The sequence below is a fragment of the Cynocephalus volans genome, chromosome 5 (genome assembly GCF_027409185.1).
Source record: "Cynocephalus volans isolate mCynVol1 chromosome 5, mCynVol1.pri, whole genome shotgun sequence".
Taxonomy (NCBI): Eukaryota; Metazoa; Chordata; class Mammalia; order Dermoptera; family Cynocephalidae; genus Cynocephalus; species Cynocephalus volans.
The window spans coordinates 77210250-77237370 of record NC_084464.1 but is presented as its reverse complement, the minus strand read 5'-3'; the positions used below and the strand labels follow the sequence as shown (position 1 = coordinate 77237370).

The 27121-nt window shown below is 34.1% G+C and overlaps 1 protein-coding gene across 50 annotated transcripts in view; it reads left to right on the top strand.

Moving 5' to 3' along the window:
- The window catches only part of RIMS1 (regulating synaptic membrane exocytosis 1), a 469818-nt gene that overhangs the window by 281289 nt on the left and 161408 nt on the right, over positions 1-27121 (top strand). For 35 of the 50 annotated variants that reach the window (XM_063096269.1, XM_063096268.1, XM_063096262.1 and 32 more), the window contains exon 1: positions 12901-13000. The exons of 6 other annotated variants lie outside the window; for them this stretch is intronic. In XM_063096269.1, the coding sequence (XP_062952339.1) occupies positions 12901-13000 (100 nt within the window). Of the gene's footprint in view, positions 1-12900; positions 13001-23827; positions 23859-27121 lie in introns of those variants that run through there. 9 more of the 50 variants (XM_063096266.1, XM_063096284.1, XM_063096265.1 and 6 more) reach the window with 1 other exon arrangement.

Sequence of the window (27121 nt, the reverse complement as noted above, 5' to 3'; positions counted from 1 at the left end):
ATTTCTTTTGTGCTTTTCCCTTTTATGTGCTTCTCCTTTAGCTTCTTTCCACACAGGCTTATGAACACACTTCTGGAAACCTCTTCCTTCACTTCTTAACCTTCAACCAAGTACTTTCTCTAGTCTCTCTTTAATTTGCCCTGTTAATTTAAGCAGAGGGAAGAGATTGCTTTAAGACAGCATTAGACAGCTGGGCAGGTTGACATTTCTCAGTAATACCCAACAATTTTACCTGTCCTGATTTTCCTTGGTATTACAAAGGACAGGAATGAGAATAGGCGTAAAAGAGAAGAGAGACTACTATCTGACATTGTTGAGGGAAAGATAAATTTAATTCTCCCTCTCAACTACTAAAAGAGAGACACGTGCTTTTGGGTGTTAGATGCTTCAGTGTAAATGCCATAGATAGAGAAAGTAAAATCTGAGAACTAATTTCTTCTTTCAGTAGCTATGGAATGGACATTAGCCGTTTTAATCATATGTACAATTTAAATCTGGGGAAGAGATTGAGAGAACCCAAGTAAAGCTGTGTGTATGTGTGAGTGTGTGGTCAAAGGTAAGAAGCTGATTTCTAATTTCTAAGAATATGTGTTAAGAAAAAGTTGGAAATCATTATGGTGAGAGGCTGGATTTCTAGTTTCAATTTCTGCATAATACATAAATGACTGAAAAATCTCCTTGATTCTAAAATAAGAGTTATGACTAAGCAGAAGTTCTATAAAAGGAAGGAAATTAAGTCTGTAAATCTAACATGATTATACCCAATAATATATCTTCCAGATTAGTTCATAGCTTAAAATATTAGTCATTTAGTTGCAACTAAAAGAAATTTCTATTCTTAAAATAGGAAAATCTAAATTAACATCTTGGCTACATTTTCAAAAATAATTACATGAATTTTACATGTAATATATGCTTATAATTTTAGTATAGAGTGTATTAAAAGATGAGTAACTAAAGGTCATTTTAAGGGGAAATATATATGCTTCAAAGTTCATTTAGAAAATGATTTGATATTGAAGATTTCTATGTCACCTATTTTATCTCAGTGAGTTGTTCTTCAGTATCCTTTTAAAATGCAGAATCATACTGCAGAGTTTTTGACCCATTTTATCCAATGAATGAAAAGGTTGTCCTTACTTTTGGTTCAATTTAATAGAATAACAGAATCTCGGACCTGGGAAAGATTTCAGAAGCAAACAAAAATCTCTCCTTTCATATAGTAGTGAACAGAGAAGGAAACATGATGGATGTTAAGATCTACCTGATTTCCTGCCCTTGAAGTCCTTTTCTTTTTGCAGCTGGGAGAGCTTGGAATTCACTTTGTCCCCAGCTCCAGCCAAACTCTCTGAGGACCAGCATTTTGTCAATCCTGCTACTTGTTCTGTCTGTGGTCTGGGCCCAACCGAGCAACCTAGCTTCTAATGTATTCCTGAGACCAGGACCCAGATTTGTGCCTAGTTCTGGTTATTAGATCTACATCCCTGGATCCTTGTGACTGAGTCCTGTTCTGTTGCTGAAGTTCTTCTAGAACTAAAGCTTTGATTGCCCTCACTAATTCCTGTCCAGGAACTAGAAGCCGGATCCCTGGACACTGACTTCACTGATGCCAGCTACCATATTGGAAATCAGATATTGCCTTCCATATCATTCTTCTTCATTGTGGGGTGTCACTGATTCTTACTGCCCTTCCGTATTTAATACTTATGCCTGTAGCCCCTGTAGCCATCTTCTTTCCATGTTTCGTTCTATGTTGAGCTGAACTTCTTTGGTTGGGTTTTCTTTAAAAGCACCTGTTCAATCCCAAAGGGCAGATCTAATTTATTTCCATTAAACTCTTCTCAGGCTGCAAGTACCAGATGATATAATAATTGTATTAATTTCCTAGGGCTTCTGTAACAGGGTATTGCAAACTGGGTGGTCTAAACCATAGAAATTTATTTTCTCATAGTTCTGGAGACTAGAAGTCTAAGATGAAGGTGTTGGCAGGGTTGGTTCCTTCTGAGGGACGTGAGGGAAGGGTCTGTTCCACGCCTCTCTCCCTGGCTAATAAAGGATCTGTTCCAGGCCTCTCTCCCTGTGTCTTCAGATGATCTCTCAATGAATATCTGTGTCCAAATTTCCTCTTCTTATGAAGACACCAGTATTAGGGGCCTCCCTAATGTCTTCATTTTAATATAATTGCCTCTTTAAAGATCTTATCTCCAAAGACAGTTACCTTGTGAGGTACTATGGATTAGGACAACAAGTGAGTTCAGAGGGGGACACAATTCAACCCATCACAGTAGTATTCCTAGGAGGAAGGTGACCAAGGCCTGTACATCGTTTGTATACAACATGATAAATACAACGGTACTTCAAAACATTTGTGGAAAGATTCATACTATCTTTCAATTCTCTTATTCCATGAATATTTTGAAGTACCTTTGTACTTATGTTTGACACTTCTCTTCATTGTTATTCATCTGTGAAGAACACAGGATCATCAAAAATCTTATCGAGTAGTTATTTTATGAATAGAATTTGATATCCAAGACCGTGAGGATACAAATTGTTTTAGGAATAGCCAGAGACTAAACACCTTGGTCATGTTACCTAATCTCTCTAAACCTCAAGTTCCATCTTTTTAGAAACTGGAAATAATGATTGTACTTACCCCATGGAGTAGCTGTAAAGATTAAATGAGATAATGTATATATGGCTCTGTGTGTCTTATACCTGATACACAGCAAGTGCTTAGCAAGAATTATTTCTATGAGAATAGAAATTAATAGCACATATAGAGAATACATATTACAGGAACTAGGAAGGAAGCTGGAGTGCCAAGGTATCATGTTGGAACTGGGATAGAATTTGGATAGGAAGAACCGGAGTATCATTTTAGTTAGGGAAATTGGCGTGACCAATGAGAGATGAGGGATCCACACTGTATTCAGGGATCAGTAAGCTTACAAACCTGTAGGAGGAAAAGAGTTTGGGGATTACAGGTCAAGGAAACAAGTTTTAATTCTAGTTCTGTCAATAATTGGGTTACCTTGGGCAACAGAATGAGAAGGTTGGATTAGATGAGTGATCCTCATCTTTGGATGCACTTTAAAATCCCCTTTTAAAAATTAAGTGTCAGGTCAGCACCAAAAGCAATTATGATTTAGTCAATGTGGAACAGTGCTACAATTTATTTTAATGTATAACTAAAGTGAGAACTATAAGATGAGTTCAGTCTACATTATAATCACATAAGGAGCTTTTAAGAAAAGATAGCAATGTTTAGGCCCAAGCCTAGAGATTCCGATTATTGTTCTGGGTTGGGGCCAACCTATTGTTACTGTTTTTTTGTTTGTTTGTTTGTTTGTTTGTTTGTTTTAGGATTACTGCTGGTAATTCCAGTCTTCAAGGATGTTTCCACATCTCAAACCTGACCCTTTATAAATTATGAAGTGCTGTTTCTTCCATGAAAATTTTAATTTTGTATCATAATGTGAGCTTTCCATAAATAAGTTGCATATTTATTTGAGAATGCGTTTGATTGGAAAAAGTAACCAAAATGACTCAGTTTATCTTTGGGGGATAAAATAAAGTGTTGTATGTATCCAGGTGTATTTTATAACTTCAATCCAGGTATTTTGAATTTATTTTCTGACTGACTAGGAGATGTGAATTCTGCCCAGGATAGCATTGTAGTGCTTGGGAGCCCACAAATGAGGTAAGAATTGAGGAACAGAAGAGTGACTTTACACGTATTTGGAACAGAAACTGAAAGTTATAACTACTTTGAGATAATAAATGAGAAAGTTCTTTTCAGAGTCTAGAGGATTATATATATATATATATATATATATATATATATATATATATATACACACAAATGTAGTCATTGCTACTGTCCTAGTACCGTTTGGCTTGGTGGTAAAATTCCTACAGATTGGCTCATTATTTCATACAGAAGGAAGTCCCAAAACCTCAGTCTTCACAGTGTAACTTCAACTTTTCATCACAAACTCACCTTATCTGTTCTTCCTGACTGATTACTATTTTTCCCACTCGTTTACTTACCATACACTTTTCTTTCTCCACTATTTGACAGTGTTCTGCCTTTTTTAAGTACCTTCCATCTCTAGCCATGATTTAAAACTAAGGCCAAATTTCTCTTCCTCCTCAATTGTTCTCTTAGACTATCTAATTTTATTTTTGATGTTTGTATGTTTTTGTCTTTGCCTAAGGGAAATTGATTGTAAGCTTAAGTAGAGAAGTCGTGTTTCTACATTTATATCCTGTTTTATACTTACTAAAGTGATAGTTTACAGTTAAATATATAGAAATATAGTTGTTGGATTAAGTTTTACACTGTTGAATGTTTCCTTTCAATTTGTAGCAGTAATATAAAAGTAAAAAACTAAAATTATATACTTGAGTAGGGAGAAAAGATATATACAAAAATATTATTGATGATAATTGAGTTTGAAGAAGAGTAATTTTTACTGTCTTCTAATTCTTGGTACAACCCTTAAGTTTTTTGATTTAATGGCCATGCATTTGGGAAAAAGTGCTTCAGTTAATAAGTACCTCTTCACTGGATGACGAAAAGTTATTTACTTTGTTTCTTGTGTAATTATAGCCTATTTCTCTGTTCTCAGAATTCTGTTTCTTTTAGTAATTTAAACATTAATAAATTCTTTGAACTATAAAGAGGGAACCATAATATTCCTACCAGTAGATATTAACTTAGGGTATATTTAATAAAAAAGAAAAAAAATAATTATCCGTAGAAGAAGCTACAGCATGAATTACAGGAGAGATTTGCCATTAGATTTAAGAAAGAAAGCAAGCAAAATCAGTGACATCAATAATAGTAAAAAACAAAAACATTTAGGGAGAACTGACTGGTAGCTGAGTGATCAGAAAGAAGCTGAAAATTTAGTTGACATAATTCCCCTAAATAATAGTAACTGTCAATTAGGTTTAGGGGCTGCGGAGAGAACCATTTCTTTGGGAAACCATGAGTTAGGTTAGAGATTAAGGACCTTTGGGAAACCTTGAGTTAAATTAGGAATCAATGACCTTGTAGTTCACAATGAATTGGGGAGCTAGACTAGTGATGAGAATTGCTGAAACTTAATCAAGCCTGATGTTAGGAAATGAAACCAAGTAAGAACTTGTTTGTAGCCCAAATAATTAGTAAAGTGTCAAATTTATTTAATAGCTAGTATCCTCACCTCTGACTATCTTGTTTGTGTTTAGTTTATAAATGTGATTACATCTCAGAGTATCTTTGCAGAAGAAATACTTTATGCTAGATATGTGTATTATGAATTGAATTATGTTCCCCCAAAACTCAAGCTTGAATTGTGTCCCCAGAGTTTTATGTATTATAAACTTGGCCCCCACTATAACTGTTAAGACAGTGGGAAATACTATTATGGTAATTGGAAGGTGGAGCCTTGAAGAGGTGATTAAATTGTAGGACCATGCCATAGTGAATGGATTAAAAATGGTGGTCAGGGGCATGATTCTGAGGACTTTAAAAGAAGAGAGGAGAGTCTGTCTGTCTCTGCTTTCTCTCCTCCACCATTTTTGCAGTGTGATACCCTGTCATCACTGTCACTACCACCACGACCTTCATCACCTGTGTTCCCTGGACTTCGGACTTCCCAGCCTCAGAAACTGTAAGCAGTAAATTTCTTTTTCTTTACAAATTATTGAGTTCTATGTATTTTGTTATAAGCAACAGAAGTGGACTAATACAATATGGGTACATATTTCTTGTTATAGTAGTGTTTATAATGTAAAAAAGCTGGCTTACTTTCCAACAATAGGATCCTGGCTAAAAGGCACTGATTGAAGGAATACTGTGTAGCCATAAAAATCCTGTTATGTATTCTTATATTTAATGACAAAAACATATTTATGATAGTTGAGAAAAAGGCATTGCTACTTGTGTGTATACTATATGGTATGTTTTTGAAAAATACATATGTGCATAGAGAAGGAACTGGTAGGATGTACATCAAAGCGTTGTGTATACTTATATTTGGATGGTAAGATAACATGGATTCGTTAGTTTTTCTTTTATCTTCTTTGTATTTTTAAACGCCTACCATGAACATATTCTCTTGTAATCACTTAATTCAGGTTTTCTATTTACCAGTTTATTTCTTGACTTTACTTTTTCTCCTTTCATGCCTTCTAATAAATCCATCAAGTTGTTTTCTGTGCCTTTTCATTTCTTTTGTAGAGATATGGGCATTATACATTCCTTTTCTGTCTTTTAATACAAACCTTACCTTTTCATTGCAATACTTAATTCTACAGTGTTTTAGCAAAATCTAAAATTAAATCATTATCTCTATGAAAGAAGACTTTCCTGTAAAATTTACTGTCTTCCATTCTATCCTCTATGTATTGTTATCTAGAATTTTAGGTTCAGCTTGTTTTTAAATGTTCATGTAAATAGATGTTAATATTATTATTATTATTATAGTTAATACTTATTTAGATTTACTAACATGTTTAACATGTTTTACCGATTTCATTGTTCAGCATTACTTCTTAAATCTCATTTTCCTTTCCTGTTTCATTTTTCTTCTTGTTAAGGCATATCCTTTATTAATTCTTTTAGTGAGAGTCTAAGGGTAGTAAAATGCCTTTAGTTTATCATTATTTCTGGAATGATATTCTATTTGGCTATATAGCATAGCCTTTTTCTCCTCCACAGTTTCCTATATTTTGTCCCTAAGTAACAGGGGTGCAGCACTTTTCAAGCTGCTTTTTTGAGAGACTGACTGGAGTTGCTTTCAGCCCAGTTAACTGGAGGCACTTTAGGTAGAGACTGACTTCATCTCTCCCAGCAGGACAGGGTGTTGCAGCTCCAGCTGCTTCTATCCAGACCTGGAGTTTTAGTCTGTTTGTGTTGCTTATAACAAAATACATGAAACTGGGTATTTTACAAGAAAAACCAAAATTTATTGCTTAAAGTTTCTGAGGCTGGGAAGTCCAAAGTTCATCTGGTGGTGGTGACAGTGACTCAGGGTTCTCACATTTCAAGATGGTGGAAGCAGAGAGAGCAAAAGGCAGACTCTCCTCTTCTTTTAAATCCCTCAGAACCATACCCCTGACCACCATTTTTAATCCATTCACTACTGCATGGTCCTACACTCCAATCACCTCTTCAGGACTCCACCTTTCAATTGCCGTAATAGGATCTCCCACCTTCTTAACAGTCACAGTGGGGGCTAAGTTTCTAATACATAAAACCTGGGAGACACAATTCAAGCTTCAGGGAATTTGGGGGGGACATAATTTAATCCACTACAACTGGTATACCTTTCAGTGGGCCACTGCCACTGCTGCCTTTCTCTAGATTTCAGTGCTACATTTGTCTTATTCATGCTTTGTAGTATGACTTTTTTTTGAAATAAGTATTTTATTGTGTTTAGAGTAGAGGAGGGAGTATATATGTATACTTATATCTTGACCAGAAGCTCATACATCATTTTTTAAGATGAAATTTTAAAAAATTAATTGAGGGAGGAGTAAACAAACCAGCAGAACTCTGGTGCTTAAGGTGTAGTATAAACCAGAGAAAGTACTGGCCTTTTGTGTGGTTTGGTTGGAAAGCTTATTTGAAGTAGAACTTATTGAATCTTATATTCCAGGAAATTATTAGTTCTGATTTGTTTTGTGTAATTAAAAGGATCACAAATGAATAAAAATAAATATAAAAGGAAAATCGTGTGTAGAAATAATGAAGTGAAACCACAGGTTTCTGTGTAACATTTAATTACTTAGCTTGTACATTATGTAAATAATCTTCAACCTCTACTTGACTATAAGCTTCCTTTAATAACTTGCTGTTTGAAGTCTTGTCATATTTTGCCCAGCATTTCTGCTTAGCTTTTTTAATTTGTTGTTTTCTTAGTGCACAAATAGTTCATGCCCATGACAGTACCTAGAAAGCTAGGTATTTCTGCAACAGGGTCATAAATGAAACCACCGTTATTCCAGATAGCATTACTTGAATTGTCCCATAAAGATAAATAAATAATGAATGTTCCTTTAATGGTTTTCAAATTTACAAATCAGATTAAAACTGCCAGCATATCAAAGGGAAAAAGCTAACCAGGACACATTTGAAACTACTTTCAGTTTACAATAACGTGACTGCCTAAGCTAAGGAAATAATAAACAAAACCAGATTCCACTGCAAAAACCTATAAATGATGGATAAAGATAACCAAAGAAAAAAAAAAAAAGTCATAGCTGAGTTTGCATGAAAGAGAAATCCCCAAGTGCCAGAATTGAAATGAGAAAAACCAGATCCATTAGTATGTGGGGTGATACTTCAGCAAAACCTCTAGATGAATCAAGACTTGGAAGGTCTAGGGGCTTGGAATTTTAAATCACACAGGGCCATGAGAGTTTTGCCCTCACAAAGAGGTGGGGAATTGGAACTGATGTCTTTGTATAAGGCCAGGACCCTCAATGCTTCCTCCATAATGAAAGGAGGATGAATATAAAACTTCACACAGTTCAGATGAGTGAGTAACCGGTTTCTGTCAGAACCGTGGATGTAAAAACAATGTCTCTTGTAAGAAATTGAAATCTCATTCTGACTGTTCCTTTGGTGGATTTTGTAGACTAAATTTATATTGCCTACATTGTAGTGTAATCCCAAACCAAGAAATTAACATTATGTTTGGTCCTTAGTCAGTGATACCTCATTCTATAATACCTTTCCTATCTATCTTAAGCTCAAAACCCTTCCCATACCTGGAGAATCAATTACTTACATTACAAAGAACAGGCAAATGCTTAGAAATGCTGGTCAGGGGACCAATATTTTGACTTTGTCAATTGGATTCCTTTTTCTTCTGACATGTTTTCTATCTTTTACAAAGTGTAATAGTAATGGCTAAAGCATTTGTGCCCAACTTTAGGCTGAAATGGTCAACTTCTGATTATCCTTTAAATATCTTATCACCATGAAAGGCTTTCAATTTCAAATTGTTCTAGGTCTTCTATCAGGAAAATGTAGGATCAGTCAAAAGGCATAAATTGAAGACAACTTGTCTTATGTGAGTCAGATTTATAAAATAAACAGCACTCTTATCTTTCTTGATCTCATACCCAAGTCATCTTTTCCCATTATCTCCTAAAAATATCTTTCCTGAAATGTTCCCTACATGACCCTGGGCGGTATCCTGCCACTCTCTGACATTTTGGTACCCACCCCTTTTGTTCTGTACCCAGTATTGTCTCAATTTCCACATCTGGTTGGGTCAGAGTACTTAGGAGGCAACACAGATCAACACAAGTTGTACTGACCAATTCCCCTTAAAGATCCCTTTTAAACATGCTTGTCCTCCAACACACTATAAAACAAAGAATAGGTGCATTCATAGGGTGCTTATATTCATTTATATTGTAAATGGTATCCTTAGTACATCTTGCAAACAATAATTCCCACACTTGTAAGTTCATTTGAATTTCATAGTGCTTTGGGATCCAGAACCCCTCCTTGATAGCATCAAATACTTCTGAGTCTTTTTTACCTTTTAAACTTTTCCAGCATGGGCATTTTATAGCCAGAGCTACTTTTAGTGTCCAAAGCACCCTTCTGGGAAACCTTAACTCCTGTTACAGGATAAGTAAGTTATTTGACTCAGGAAATTGAAAGTATGAAAGAAGCTCTCAATCCTGGAAAAAATTAAACTAAATATATTAATTCCCCAAATCCTAACATTGTATTCACCCTCTCGTCTTCAGAACTAACCTTGCCTTCTTTCATGCTGTTGTTACTTCACAAAATTGTATTATGAATATTGATTTATTTTGTCTAGATATATACGATTAAAATTTCCTGGAATATGTAAGTTAGACCACTCTTTTTTGTTTTATGTTGATTTATTTTATTGTAGCGTAGAATCTTTCACATCAGTTGCCTTAGTACAATTATGTAGAATTTAATAAGTGAAAGACCTTGGTACAAAAGCATATCCATATGGGTCAGGAAGGAGATAGCTGAGCTGATGCTTTGTGGCAGAAGAATTGCAGATATCCCAGTTATAGAGCAGGCCATGGAACAGTGACTATTATTATAGAAACTACCCAAAGGAACAGCAAGGTCCTGAACATCAACTCTGAATCTATAGAATGGAATCCAATACTTTCCTCCCTTTTTGTTCCTTAGGATATCTTAACAAATCAGAATAAACAGTATGAATAATGAAAGAATTTCTCCAACTAATATTTCTGCAAAGCAATAATAGGTTTAGTAAGTATTGCCAAAAATAAGTGTTTATACTCAAATAAGTTCGGCCAATGCTAACTTTGGCTAAAAATGCCCCTAATGCAGGACTTCTCATCATCTTTAATTGTAATGTACATTGTGATTATTCTAGAAAAGAGTAGAATTGAACGCACATGGTTAGGAACCCTTTTATTCTAAACCATCCAACCTCTTCATAAACTGGTGTTTTGAGGTCAAGGCAAGGCAGAGCTATACTAGAGTCTCATGAAGGAACTCAGCTGGTAGCATATAGGCATAGACCCGGTTTAAGATATTTCTTCTCTTTACTCCAGTGCTTACTGTATAGTCAATGTTCAGAATTTTGGTTAAATGAAAGAAATTATGAATGCATGCATGCAGGGATCAGTGAAATTTGCAAAGAATAAGAGAATGAATTTCGATGTAGGACTTTCCTTTGAAGACCTAAAGGGAAGTGCAAAACAATGAAAAGATTCATGTGCATTCGGTTTAGTCAGTGAAAACGTCTCAGAGGAGGTGCCTTGAACCTGAACTTGTCTTTATGCCATAATGTTTCATAAATATTGTGTTCTACTACTGCTTGTAAAGATTAAGAATCTTGGTATCACTAAAAGGATCTGTGGTTTATACATGTGCATATTAAAAAAGAATATATTTACCCTTTTCTGCCCAGTGTTTGTCCTGTTCTGGATTTTTAAGTGTCAAAACATTAATACAATACAGCAGGGGTCACAAAGCAGATACAGCCTGTCTATAGAATAGCAATGTGTTATTTCCACCTGGGCAGTCATCATTCTGTAGACCCATAAAGAATTCAGATGCTGGATCTACATCCCATTAAGGGTATATTATCTAGACATCTTCATTATTTAAAATTTCTTGGTATATTTCTATACATGGAAGTACACTTTTTAAAAAATAAGATATGATTGTGAACAGCAGAGGCTATTACATAAGCAAGTCAGCTATAGATGAGTAGAGATGTTTTTCAACTTTTGAAAGTACTTAGGGAGAGTTAGAAAATAATATATATTTATATATATATAATATTATATATATATATATATTTGCTATGCAGTACTTCAGTGCTGCTTTCCTTAATATGCTGGTGGTATATAGAGCTTAGGAAATCAATACAGTATTGATTATTATTTCAAAGTTTATATGCAGGAGATTCATGACTTGAAAGCTAGATTTATTTTGCATATGTAATTACTAGGGCTATGGAGGAAGGAATGAATTTCTAAAATATTGTATGTTATTAATATTTCAACATTAAAAATACTAGCTTTTGATTGTAATAAATTTCATCTGTACTTTCTGGCTATCATGTTAGTAATGAGATTTAATTTGAAAATAAAAGTTTGGTGAAATAGAGGCCTTAGGTTAGTGACTTAGGAATTCAGAGGAATTCAGTTTCCAGCATGACAGTCTTGATATATATTCCATGTCTGTTTCTATAAAAGGTTGATTCTTTTGTTAATGCTATCCATTTTGGTTACCTCTCAGATTTATTTTGAAGCATGTGAATATGCTTTAGGAAGTATAGAATGCATACAGATGCAAGGCCACTGCATTATTTTTTCTATTTACAACATTCTCTGTATTAAAATTCAAAAAAGTAATAATTACCTGTAGAAAAACATGCTAAAATTAAGAGTGCATGTACCTGTTTGTTTAAGTGAAATAGACTACAGTTATGGTAGGGAAAAAATATAAAATGTAATTCCTTCTTTTCCATAAAGTGGGAATATGCATCCTATCTATCAGAAGGTACAACTCTTCATATTCTGGAAATGTTGTACCATGTCACATATCGTAGGAAAAACTCCCAGAGCAATATACATGAAAAAGTATTTGCCTCTGCTAGGAAAATACAGTGATAGGAAGAGGGAACCTGCTTTAAAATGTTCATGTAATGGGGGAGAATGCTGTATAAAGAATATATAATAGGTATAAATACAGCCTAATTTTAAGTATTTCTTCAGGAATAAACAAAAAGAAGGTTTTTCTTCACAAATCGAAGATGTAATGATAGGAGATGCTCTCATTTAATTGATTTTAATAGTACTGAACCGAAGCACAAGAGTTATGTTTTAAGAAGTCATCCTATGGGCTGATGGCCATTTTGTTGTCATAAAAATGCTTTATTTAGCCCTCTCCACAAATAAGCTCACAGCAGGAGAAAGGACACTAGTTAGAGTAATTTGGACGATAAGTAAACAGAAGGAATGGCTAGGAGCACAGTGTCATCTGGCAGAGAGCTTATTTCCTGAATCCTGTGGATCTGGTTAAAACCCAACAGAGATGCCAATATGCTTCTCCTCAGTAAATGCTACCAGTCTCCACACCACCAGGCCCACCGAAGCTTGTGTGCAGGATTTTATCCAAGCAGTCCTTTGGGTACCTGCACAGTGCTTGCAATGACCTGAGTCAATCATGCAAAGAGACTTTCTTATGCTCACACCAATGTTTTCCTTCAATTTCCATTTGCTGCTCCTGTCGTTCAATGATATAAGCAGAGTGATGGAGGAGGCACTTCATACTCTTCTTAGATAAAATCTTGAGCAGCAGAGAGTGGTTTAAACAGCAAGGCTGAAAATTCCCAGGCTGGATTTCTTTGCAAGGTTGCTGTCATGTGTGCACCTGGGATACCTGTTTCTTCAGAAGGGTGGAAAGAAGTGAGGTCTATTGATTCTGAAGAGGGAACATTCAAGGCCCAACAAGCAGGTGCTGGTAAGCGGCAAACTATGAGTTTGGGGATGGTAATCCTGCTTCAGTTTTTTCTTTTTTCTTTTTCAGTTGTACCCAAATCTATATTTAACGTTCCCTTTGTATCTATTTTTCTAGTCTAAATATTCCCATTCTCTGTGTGTCAGGTGCATAGTAATTTTGTTCCATGTTCTTGACAGAGCAAAAGTTTGCAGTTACCAACTTTATCTTTAATCTGTTTCTCTGAAAATGAGAGTATAGGATTTACAATGTAGCCCTGTATATTGTAAGATGATTAATTATATTTATGTTTTATATTCTTGTGTAATAGCCAAGTCAAGAAAGATCTAAAGATTAGAAAGTCAAAATAAGAAAAAAAACAATAGCAAGTTGCTTACTTGTGCATGGGTTTTGTTTTTTAATCTGTGTGTTCCAAGTTTTACCATCTTATGCTAATACAAAGAATGAGAAATATATAAGTTGGAATCATCGTTAGTGGAAAATCAATTCAATTCAAAAATAGGAAATTAGTGTCACTTTTTCAAAATAATGGGTCCTGGGTTCTTGTGAAAGCTGAAACCTTTCCACAAACACAGGCCTGGGCTTGGACCACAATACCATAAGGTTAAATAGTATATGTGAAGCAAGCTCAAAATTGCAATTGATGTTTGGTTTTATGTGTTCCCTCCTAAGGGAAATCAGTCTGCTGGTCTTTGGAGTGTCTGTGGAATCACATCTGAGTGTGAGGCTGTGAAGTATACAGTCCAGAGGAATATTTGTGGCTGAAGATGGACAGAGTTGTAGAAATGTTTTAGTGAAGTAAATATTGTTAACATAAATTTCTGAATTGATAAAATGAAAATAGAAGGATTGTTTTTCCTACTTGTACATAGACAGTGGCTTCGGTGAATAACTCTTACTGTGCATGAGATCTCAAAATGTGTGGTACCCAGAAATGAATGAAAGGATATTTTAGAATAAGGTCAACATTAACCTTTTCTAATATTGATTCTCCATTTTCTTTCTGTAATTTTGAAAGCTGTGAATTCCATTTCAGGGACCCTGCTTGCTTTACCAAGTATTTTCTGTTAGAAATATAATTTGTTACCATTTGATAAATTTCTCTATATTGAGGCACTTTAGGAACTCAAGGTAATTATACTAAATTAATATAAATTCATGAGATGGATTGAGGATAAATATTAGATTGCTAGGATTCACAATGATTTTATAATTTTAAATAACCCCATACCAGGTGATTAATAAGAAAAAAAAAAAGTGAAATATATATATAAAAAAAAAAAACCTCAAACTCAGGTACAATGGTAGCCACCTGTATTGTACTAAAGTGTTTTAATTCAGTTGACTTGTGCCTACCTGTATGTAGCAGTTTCAGTCAGGGGAAATGAAAAATTGGTTGTTGAATATTTTGACCCTCCTCCCATTGGTTCTCTTCAGTATCCTTGCTGGGCCAGCAAGTCTGTCCCTAAACCATTCCATTCCTATTCCTCCCTAATGACAGTGCCACAATGAAAGAAACTTAAGTTCAGCAAGCATAAGTCCCATTAGCTGTTCTGGAAAGTTCTTACCAGCTCCAAATGTGAATAACTGAAGTATGTGATTGGAGGCCTCTCCTGTACCACCATAGTTTTCCATACTAACAAGTTACGAGTACTTTAACAAAAATTGGCATAACTTTGAGATAATCCACCAAAATAATTGCAGTAGCTCTTAACTTACATGGTGTAGTAAAAAGCTCATGCATGGCTTTTCAAATTAGACGAAGCCAAGTTTAAGTCTCAACTCTGCTACTTATAAACCATGTGATCTTAGGCAAGATAATTAGCTTTTTTGAGCCTCAGCTATAATATGGAATAAGTAATATTGATTTTGTCATATACTTATGACAAATAAATTAATTAAATGAAATTAATAGACTTAACACAATATTTGGCACATAATACGCATTCAGTTAATGATTATTTCCCTTTCTCTTTTCCCAGCAACAGTTTGGCCAGTTTTTGACTGAAGCAAGTTTAGAGCACACTTGGAAGTTTGGGGAAGGAAAAAAGAGATTACAAATGGAGACTAAAAATATGTTCTTTAAAGAGGAGAAAAAATGTTCAAATTAGTTTGAGGCTGTTTTGCAATTGCTTTAGTGATGGTGAGATGATCCATGGTTTAGTATTAATTTTTTTCCTTATAAGGTAATTATGTTTGACAAGTACATATAATTTAAGCACAGTGCATTTATTTTAAATAAAATGAAGGATGTTCCTTATTCTCCCTCTATTATCATTTGACCATTTCATTTTCTAAAACAAACTAGAAGCAGTCTGCCTCTACTTTTCAGTAAATAATCCCTCGTGGATTAGAGAAGTGTGTGATTGTTCATTGCTACTTCTGGAAACTGAGTGACATACCACAGTAAAAATGTAATTGGAGGAGTAACATAATTTCAAATCAACTAATTTTATTGTTAATGTTGCTTTTGTTCTGTAATTTAAGATATGGGGTGGATAAAATTAGGTAGGTGACCTAATGAGAAGATAATCATTCTATTTCTCAGTGAGAAAAATCTATTGTAGTATAAATTAAGTCTACAATTATCAAAGACACACATCTTTAAAACATCTGAAATATGAGCCTCCACTCCACCCTCCCTCCCCCAACTCCCTGGCAAAACCTATTTGATGTTGTCCTTTTGTCCTCTGGAGATGAGCCACCATTAGCATTGGGCTGGCCATCCCGGAACAGCCTGAAGAAGCACTTCTGCCCGTGTTCCCAACAGTCATTCGTGTATTCCTGGTTTATGCTTCCTGGTGCCAGTTGTTGTCATTGGACTGAGTGAGAGTACTCGGTTAGGGAGACTGCAGAGGAAATGATCTGTTACAAAGGGCTTGGCAGGGCCATTGCCAGTGATTGATAATGGGACTAAATCATTTCAGGTGAGTTTTCTGTGGTCCACAAGTCAGAAAGGGTCTGTTCAACTTTGTCTTCTTAGCCCATGTATATTGCAGTGAAGTGTCACTGAGGGAATAACAGGAGAAGCTCCTGAGCATCTGCCTGAGTCTTTTCTCCAGGGCAAGCTTTAAGCGTTTTGTCTCTCTGGCTGCAGGAAGGTAGCAGCTTCTGTGTCTTGTTTTAAGAAATGATTAATTGTGGAGCTAGCAGAGTTTTAGTGTTTGCTACAATGGAGACCACTTAAGTATAGCACAGAGCACTGTAGATAAATGCTGTAATCAATGAGAATCTGTACACTGCAGAGATCTGTTTTGATGACAGCAGCACTTATGGCCTTGTGTAATGTCACCGTTGTATAATGTTGAACACTGAAGGCTTTTTTAGTTTGGATTTAGAATGCAAGGACCACAAGGAATTTCATTTATGATTCTGTATTTTGGTGGATTTTTTTTTTTATTGTGGATTTGCTGCCATTGCTAGACTAGAATTTAGTGATTTGATGCCAGTAGCATTTGTTTAACCACTCCGATGCTGCTGTTATATTTGCTGGGTTTCTGCAGTTTCTCCTACTTCATTACGTTGTACTCAGGAACAGGTAAACTAAACTGTAATATTAATATGAATAAATGTAAAATTAATGGAATTTATTTTTAATTATACAAAAAAGCAAGATATTAAAATGCTTCATTTAGATTCTATTAGAAAATATGGAATATTTTGCTTTGAACATGGAAATTACATAAATATATTATTTTAGAATGCAATGATGATTGTCTAGTTGCATTATATGATGTTATTTTCATGTTTTAAATGTATATCTGAAATGCACATTAAATTGTATACATTTTAGTATTATATTTAACTCTCAACTTGATCTATGTATGTATAATATACAACTAATTCAGAAAGTATATATTTTCCTTCTCTGATTGATCAAAGACAGTTTTTCTCCATTTACTGAATTTTGATAAAATTAGAAGGCTTCAGAGCTTAATCTTCTTAAAAATAGAATGATATAAATTTATATAAAAATGTTCTTTTTGCGTGTTTAAACAAAGGCTGCCAAGGCCTGGTTTTTCTTAATTGGCAGTCCTGATTACAGAGCACATCCATGGAAATATCTGTGTTGTTGTGTGATGTTAAGCTGTGAACTAAAAGAAGATTGTTCAGATAGGGGAAGCAGAGAGCCCAGACACAAAGGAGGAAAGGGAAGTGTAGTCTTTTGGGTCAGAGATTTGGGTGTGTGACCTTGGGTGAAAGAGTAACTAACCCCTTCTGGCCCTTGTTTTATTCTGTCAGTTTGGAAAAAGACTCTCCTGTTATTCTCAGTGGGAGTGGCATAACAGTTTTCAGGTGCTTACCTGATGATGATTACCATGTAGGAAAAGACACTATTATTAAATCTTTAAAGGTATGCAGTTTTCTTAATACAGGGGGAAGTGGAGCTCCCTCCCCCTTTTATTTGTAGTGTTTTAGCAGCTGAGCCTTTTGAAAGGGAGATTATGGCTCTTTTAAATTAAGCTCATAAATCTCTTGACTCCATTGTAACTATTTTGCCAAATATGCGCTGAGCAAGTTTGAGGTGTCCTAAGGGTGCCTGCTGTTAGACTGTGCTCCTTGGGAAGGAGAAGACGCGACGCGTCACATGTTATGCTGCAGCCAGATGAGGGCCTGGATGCAGAGAGCCACTGGAGCTCCCTGAAAGCCTGCCAGGGACAGGAGCACTCCTGCTGGCTCCCTTGCCTCCTCTCAGGTTCAGCGGGTACTGCTGAGGGCAGCTAAAGACAGCTTTTGCCTTCTCTTCCCAGCAAATGACTTTCAAGAGGTCCACTTACTAGTGAGGGCAAGCTCAAAATCCGAAGGATTAGAAGCAACTGGAGAAGAACCAGTCACTTCCCACTCTAAAAAGTATGAATCAGATTGCTGCCTATCAAATGCTAGTTAACTTTCATGAGTCTAGACTAATTAAATATGTTCTTTAGTAAGAAGAGAAGGATTTGATAGAGATCATGAAACTTGTATTCATGGTCGTACTTACTGGGTCTTATTAATGATGGACACTCACCGTTACGAGAGGAAGGCTGAGGCAATGATGGTTCATGCTCCCACACATATGCACATGAGACATGAAAGAAAAACAATGTGATCGATTTTCCTGTCTAGCTGAGAGGAACCAGTCTGATTGATAGTATCTACATATAGACTTAGGAGGGCAGTAACTTTATTAGTAAAGCGATTCTCCATTTTATAGAAGGTTATCTGCTCAGGTCTCTTCCAACTTTTTGAGTTTATGTGGCACTGTTATTTATAAGTGCATGGGGAAATGATGAAAAGCAAGTATATATTCTCACCTATACTTTCCCACAAGTACTTTTAATAAACAAAAGGAATACTTACCATTCTCAATTTCTAAGGCTGAGAGATTGGGAAGAAGCATGTCAATTTATAAAAGTAGAGAAGTAAATGAAAGAATTAGTAATAATTTTATAATATGATAATATTATTAGTCAAGAAAACGTTTCAATACTTATCATCATAACTATAAGTTACAGGCTAGTGAAATGAGTTTATATTTTTAATAAACTGCTTCAAGTAGGCCATCTTTTGCCTAAGAAGGGAATTGTCATTATCATATAGTAAGTTGGTCAGTTACTTACAGAAATGTAACCAAAATTTTTGAATGCCTAGCTAATTTAAATTGGTTGTTTCAAAGGTTTTATAAGAGTTATATGAATTTTAAAAACTTGTGAGGTAAATTTTTTTTTCCTGAACAATTTAGAAAGAGAAAAATTCTTATTGTGATGAACTGTGAACATGAACAAATTTCAAAGCTGACTTCAGCAAAGAAGGCAGATTGATTGTAATAGCTGGTGGACTCTAACAAACATGTTTTCAGTAGTATAACATCTGTCATATAGTTTAGATTTATTAATAGTTTTGAAGATTTTTTTCCTTTCTACAGAATACTTAGCCCGTGAAGCTTGTTAACTTCTAAGTAGGTCCAAATAGAACAATTTTTATATCCATTTCAAATTTTTACCTTTACTTCAGGATTATGTTTTCTAATAACATATTCAGATTATATAAAGTTTGTTATTATTTTTCTGTATTTTACTTTTTATCATACATCTTTGAAACTAAAATACTCTTCAGGGAAGTGATATTAGCACATCTGTATATAGTATTTCTTTTGCCTATTCTATATTAAAGGCTTTTTAAAAAATAATTAGTTAGAGTCTTTATAGCTCATGAAAGTGCTTTCTGAGGTGAATTCCCTTGCTCTTTGTGTATACTCACTAAGCTCATTTTCTCTGAGTATGGTTTCTTGATTTCCTAAGTGCCTGGCTTAAATAGGAATCTTAATGAAAGCATATTGCTGAGACTGAGGACTTGCAAGAGACATTAATTCTGGGAGATAAAGGTAAAGCACCGAGCCAATATAGTAATATCCCAGTCTGGGTCACTCATTCATCCAGGCCCATTAACCATTTGTCCTTCATTTGGAGAGAGATCATGGGCACTTCAGAGAAATAAAGGAAGCAGTGGATTCTTGGCAGAAAAATATAAGGGTACTTCAAAAAGTTCATGGAAAAATAGATTTAAAAAGTAATTCAAATGTTTCCGTGAGCTTTTTAAAGTACCCTCATACTTATGTTCACAAAATTTTACCTACAATTTTAAAGAATGTGTGGATCCCCTAAATTTAATTATGGACCATGTAAAAGGGCTCACACAATTCAGGTTATAATCCTTACCTTAAAGGTCACAACAATGAAGTACTTGATATTCAGTGCTAGAAAAAGTCCTACCTTCATGAAGGTAAGCCATTTCTCATCTATGGCTAGTGAGCAGACCCAAGACCAGTCTCAAAATGCTCTTGCTTTAAAAATTGATATTTTCATGAGCTATGTCATTTTACATCATAGTCAAAAATTCCACTTAAAGCTTAAATCTCCAAAAGATAATCAAATGATTGTTAGATACATTGGTATAATCAAGGGATGATAAATGACTGAAAATTCAAACATAACATAGAGTGCTTTCTGAACGAAAAAAGGTCTGTAACTTATATGGATTAGCATTATCTCATCTGTACATGAAGGGCTGGCTAGGGCTTGTTTCTGTTCAGAATGGCTTTTCAGAAATTAACGTTATTTTGACAGTAGGCTTCTTTGACGTATACATTCACTCCCTGACTTAGTGGTTAGTTATGTTTAGATCAGACATTCATAGAGATCTGTATGTGGTAGTTTATTGTAGTCTGCGAGATGTTACGGTAATCAGAGCTATTCAATGAGGATATGAAAGTGATGGAAAAATCGAACCCAAAGTAAGAGCCCCCCGAATCTCTACTTAGTATTAAAGACCCTTTAGAGGATTGGTGAGAAACATATGGTTTGCAATGAGGAGAAGAATCTTTTTGAAGTTTTTGCTTGAAGCTAACCCTTTTGAGTTTGCTATACAGTGTCTTTGAACATACAATCTTTATTCTCCACATTTGCCCTGGCTGGTTTAACAAAGCTAAATTGCAGTTGGTATGGTTTTCATGCTTGTGAACTACATACACATCTGGATGTTTGATCTAAAATGTGATGCAGTGGTGATTACATCAAACCAAGATTGTGGTAGGCCCAAAGATCTGGGGTGGGTGGGTGGGTGGGTGGGTGGGTGGGTGGGTGTGTGTGTGTGTGTGTGTGTGTGTGTGTGTGTGTTTGATATTTTTTGTCATCAAAACTATTAGTACATCACTTTAAAAGACAAATAGAACTGTAGAAATTCTCAGTAACAATTGAAATTATAAAGGCATGAAGGCTAGCAAGATGTTGTTTTTCTGCATTTTTATCTCTTTCAACAGTAAATAATGCAAATTGCCATGCTAGAGTAATATTGAATTTCTCATTTGAAAACTGAGTATTTAGCCATTAGAATGCAATTGCAACAATGATCTTAATCCATGTTCTTTACAAATATATTTCAAAAATGAATAATAAACATTTTATACCTAAAGAGTAAATAATACAGTCTGAAGTTGAGTTTAGGAGGTGCTATTGACTGGCTCTTTCATTTTAAAAGGGAGGCCAGCCTTTAGTTTGATTTATAGTATATATAAAATAAATGTGTATTTTGTGAAAGATTAAGTTAAACTATGATATTTTTTCTTAATGTAGGAACTATTATAATCACTATAATAATTTGGTATTTTTCTCATGGCTTCAAATTGCTTTAGCTCAATCTTTCTGTGATTGGTAAGCTATTTTAGCTAAAATTTGGATTGGTTCATATGGAAATAAGGTGCAGTATAATGATTTTACATTCTTAACACTGGTAGAATTATTAGATCAATGTTAAATGTGCTCATTGTTACTAGGAGAAATGAGTTAAAGATATTTACTGTCTCTGAGTGACATCACTCTATATTTCAATTGGGAAAGGTTTGTTATGGATTTATAAGATTCGAATTAGAAAAAGTATATGAAAAAAGGATTATTTTTGACATTACTGAAATAATATTCAACTTAATCATTTATTAAATCTTTCAAAGAGTAATTTTTATTTTCAAATTTAATGTAACTGAATATTTTAGGTATCATTGCTAACAGTATGCAATTTCATTTTTTCACCAAATATCTCTTAATTTCACAATTTAATTCAGTTGCATAATCCTCTAGAAGATAGTTTTGTTCACTTGCTTTGCTCTTAAGAGACAGTAATTTTGGTTAAGAATCTTTAGGAAACCATTCACCTACTCTGTGTGTAGGACGTTATACAAAAAGCACTTAACCCTGTATTTCCCATTTTTGTGCTACATTCAAAAAATGTCAGGAATTAGAACATGTGAAGGGATAAAATAAGAATCAATATTTACAGTGTGTTTAATATTTAGTACATGATGAATCTGAGGCACTATTCATCAGGTACTAATAGTTGCTATATGTTTCTGGTTTTTGTTGTATTGATTAGTCATGACTTAATTTTAGAAATATAAAAACTTGCTTCAGTTCTTCTTATGGATAACTGAGTTTCTGATGTGTTAAATATTTGTCAACCTGCTTGTTGTTATTGTTAGTATTTATTTATATTATTTTAGCTAAAGTATTTCTCATCAGAATTATACATTTATCTATCTTTTTTAAAAATCACAAAGGCTGCAAAGAGAATTGCATCCCTGTTTTCATAAAAGTTTACACACCATAATTTTTTTTTTGTTTTTTGCCAAATGGATATTGTTTTAATACCAATGTGTTGACCTTTAATCCAGCTGTGTTCATAGTGCTACTTACAGTATCGCAGTGTTGAGGGCAGGTAGACCCTTAATCAATTTATTTGATTTGTTTTTATGTATTTTTGTTTGAATCAGTTTCCTTGTCCCATCTCTTGTGCATTCTTGTTGCTCTCAATGTTCTTGTCTATACCAACTCTTTTGCTCTTTTACAGTGTGCATCTTCAGTTGTCCTGTGGGGTTGGATACCAGAGAAACTCCATTATGATTGTGACTATAAAATTATGAACAAGGGCCTAGTGGATTTTTCTAGGAATAAAGTCTAGGAGCTCAGATTTTGTGACATTGGTTTTTGCCAGATGAGAAGGTGGAGATAGGACTATCTTGCATTCCTGAGTAGAAGGCCATCTTATTCTTCTCAAGAGAGCACCTTTGACAAAGCCAAGAAACCAATGTGCTGATTTTAAAAGTAACAGTTTTCATTGCAAAAATTTAATCTACAATGAAGATATTTGGAAATTATTGGGAATGTAGTTTTAGACCCATTTATCCAAATCTTGAATATTTGGGAACTCTAGAAGATAATTGACTTCTTGAGTCAGCAGGTTAGTCTTTGGCCAACCTTAATTTAGTTTGCTATATTATAATAAGAAATGTATATACAGCTCTATATATCTGTGAGAATTGTGTTTTTACCCCTGTTTCCTTTAATGCTTTATATTAAACTATTTACTTCTGTCATATGAAGTTTGAATACAGTTAAAATGACATGCCTTTATAAAACTTGACTACTTTTGGACTGCGATAGAGATTTAGACCAGTGACTTTGCAATGTTTTACAACCTAGTTTCCTGTGGCAGTAATTTTGAAGGTTTATGAATATAGAAACTTTGGATTTTTCTCAAGAACAATGCAGAGGCATAAAATAAAACGTTCTCCAGACTTCTGTGCGTAGTGATTTCCTACTGCTAGTCAAGGAATTTCCAACTTAGAAAGTCCTTTAGTATATCTATAAATTATTTGTTTGCATAGTCAAAATAAAAACGAAGACAAACAGAAAAAATTAAAACAAAAAAATAAAAAATATAAACAATATTTACAGTTACTTTCTTTGAGAGAACTCTGATTTCAAATCATCTGTTTATATTACCAAAAATGTTTACTAGAGTGTGAACTTATTTTCTACTTTTTTATAGTTTAGTAATATATTTTTAAATAATAAGCAGTATCAGTTCCTCATGAGCACTTCCATTTTGTTCTGTATACCCTTAAAATTCATCTTTATTATCATTTGATTATTATTATTTATATCACTAAAACCATGATAATGTATTGATCTCCATATTTTTCATTTACTTGTTTGGGGGATGTAGAGGGAGATAGAAATTGATTTGACATTCAGAATATTATTGCAAGTCAATTGCTGTTTTATTAGTGTTGCCTAGGTCTGGATAAAGACTAACATTTTTCTCTATCAAAGATATTATATCTAGAGTGCATTCTTATAATGTTTCTACTGTGAACTTACCCAGCACTACAATTTCTTAAGCCTGTGGTTAACATCCAGTCCCCAAACAATGAAAACAAATAAACCCTGGTTTTTTCCACAGGGTTTCCTGGCTGGTTATTCCGAGGCTTTGCACGTGACAACCTGTTCTCCCTCGTGAATGGAATACTCAGTGTCAATGTGGAAGCCTGGTCAGTTGGAAAGTTGCAGTAAAATATTTCCCACCTGTGTACAGCACTTCCCAAATTCTTATTCATGAAGTCATTATGTTGGAAAAAAAAAAAAGTTTCCCTAAGATTGTCAATTTTGTGATCTGTTATCCAGGGTGACTGAATATTTCATTTTTAGATTCTGGGGGAGAAATTTTTATTATTAGGCCTTAGGCCATATTTACACATGAAATTTATTCCCTTCCAAATTATTATATGTGGAAAGCTTTTTGTCCCATCACCAATGACCTTGGAGACTTTTCTTCAGATACATTTTTATTTGTCATTTAAAACAGATAGCATAATATGGTCTAGATTTCCTGAAGACCATGAACATTGTTATTTTATAATCCTAAGTACAAAGTTGTGTGGGGGGGTATGGTTGTTCAAAGCTTTGGGGATTTTTAATTTATGAACTTTTTTTGAGTCCTATAGCATCATGTCAATGCAGAGGTAATGGATAGGATGTCACTGAGCATTATGGTGTTTTGGGAGTATTTTTGGATCCTGAAGCTTCATGTAGTCTCAAAAATCTAAATTTATGTAAATTTATTTAACTTTTAAAAGTAGGAAAAATTAAACTAAGGACTAATATTTACTATCTTAAATACCTTTTAGTTTCTTAATGTCTGTTAGCCTTTTTAAAGTAAATCCACAGTGTTTTCTGTGCTTTCTCAAAGCCACATCATCTACAGTGACCCTAATACATATTTAAACTTCTAGTAGTTGTTTCCTTAAGACTATCAATCTTGTTATCGTTTAGATAATTTTGCTAGGAATGTAAACTAAAAGAAGGGATCTCAGGAAGTTAGGAAGCTTATAGTCTATTAGAATATAAATAGTAAAATATATTCCACAAATAATGTCTGTACTGAATAATTTTTAAGGTATAATACAAGCTGGTTTCAAGGAAACATTTTCATTGATATCTTTGTATAATCAGGTGAATTAATAACTTTTATAAACAGAGGGACTTTAACATTTTTCTAAGCCTATTTCAAACCATATTTTGCAAAAATTACTGATATTACATATGTTTTAGTTAGGATAGCTGTTTAACTGTAAATCTGATCTCTAATACTGTGATTTCATATTCTTAATCTCAATTGTGTAGTTAATTACTCATTAAACTCTATTTCTAAAGTCCTTTACAATTCACAAAGCTGATGTATCTCATTTAATCCTCATGAAACTTTTGTGAGGAAAGTAGAATTATACTTATTTGTAGAGGAGGACAAGGATTATAGAGATGAAGAGATATTATCAAGATAATGCACCTAATATGGCAGATTTAGGACTAGTCAAAAGTCTGCAACTCTGAGTACAATGCTTTTTTTACTACATAAAGCTTCTTTCTGTAAGTTTTATAGGAAATAACATAATTATAATGTTAATAGAGAAATTAAAATATATTTAGTTTCTGTGTGATTATTAAAGGTTTGAAATAAGTAAACCATGGGGCAGGAAAAAATATCTTTTTAAAATTTGTACATGCTATTAGAATTGCCAAAAATACTTATTATAATTGGAAATGCCTTTTGGTATATATTTTTATACTCTGACAATTTGCATTTTTGTGGTGTTGTGGTTTCTAAAGCAGTTTTGTGTACATGATCTCATTCTACTTTTGAAAGAACAGTGGGATGCTATAGGAATTATCTCCAGAGTTGAGGGATTACCTGAATGACTGAGGTCACAGTTCAGCCAGAATTTTGATTCTGAGTTTTCCATATAAGTGCTTTGTAGAATTGTGTGCTGGTGGTCTTGGCAGCCCAAAAATTAGCTCTCGAATACACCAAGCAATACATACACCAGAAAAGTACTACCGCTACCAAATATGTTAATGAAATTCCCCTTTACTGTATCAGCTGCTAAGACTCCTTTCCTGTGCTCTAAAATTATAAAACATAGAGGTGCACCATATACCCCAAGCAAATATTTAATCACTCTTTAGAAGTATTTCAGCTTTAGAAGTTCTATTGAGTGTAATTTCTGAATACAAACATCTTTGAGATGCCATTAACTTAATAAATAATAATTGATGCATTTACTTGAATCATCTTAATAAGTAAAAGTTCAATTTACATGAATCATCAAATTTCTGTACCAGAAAGAGAGAGAATGGTGTTCTTGGTTCTATGATAGAAGCAAAGTGCATTATGAACAAAGGGGAATTTTAAAAGGGCAATTTCTTTCTTTTTTAAACCACTTTATTGAGGAATATTTGACATAAAGAAAACTGTATATATTTATTGTTTACAACTTAATGAGTTCTGAGATATGTATATCCCCGTGAAACCATTATCCATCACTTCTAAAAGTTTCCTCCTGCCCTCTTTTTTATTACTATTTTCTTTTTTGTGTGATAAAAACACAACATAAAATTTACCTTAGATGTCTTAGATGTTTAAGTTTTCTGTACAGTATTGTTCACTCTAGACACTATTCTGTATGGTAAATGACTAGTATTTATTCATCTTGTATAACTGAAACTTTATACCTTTTGACTGATATCTCCTGATTTCTCCCTCCTCGTAACTCCTGGCAACCACCATTCTACTCTGTTTCCATGTGTTTAATTATTTTAGATTCCTCATGTAAGTAGTATCTGTCTTTCTATATCTGGCTTACTTTGCTTAACATAATGTGCTCCAGATTCATTCATGCTGTTGCAAATGGCAGGATTTCTTTCCTTTTTAAGACTGAATAATATTCTATTGTATGTATATAGCACATTTTCTTTATTCATTTATCTGTCAGTGGACATTTAGATTGTTTCCACATCTTGGCTATAGTGAACATGGGAGTGCAGATATATCTTCAAGATCCTGATTTCAATTTCTTTAGATATATACCCACCAGTGGTATTGCTGGATCATATGGTTGTTCTATTTTTTAATTTTTTAAGGAAACTCCATACTGTTTTTCACAGTGACTGCACCAATTTACATTCCCATCAACAGTGTACAAAGTTTTCAATTTCTTGCCAACACTAATCTCTTGGGTTTTTTTGATAACAGGCATCCTAACAGTTATGAGGTGATATCTCATTGTAGTTTTGATTTGCATTTCTCTGATGGGTAGTCGTGTTGAACACCTTTAGTGGTGAGCATAGCTACCTTTCAAAGTGAAATTTCTAACATGAATTTAGAAAACAATTCTAATGGCTAGAAAGAATACAGTTCTTCTAAAGAACACCACTTTTTGTTTATTTTTTTGTCTTAGGCCAAAACTAAAAATTGGAT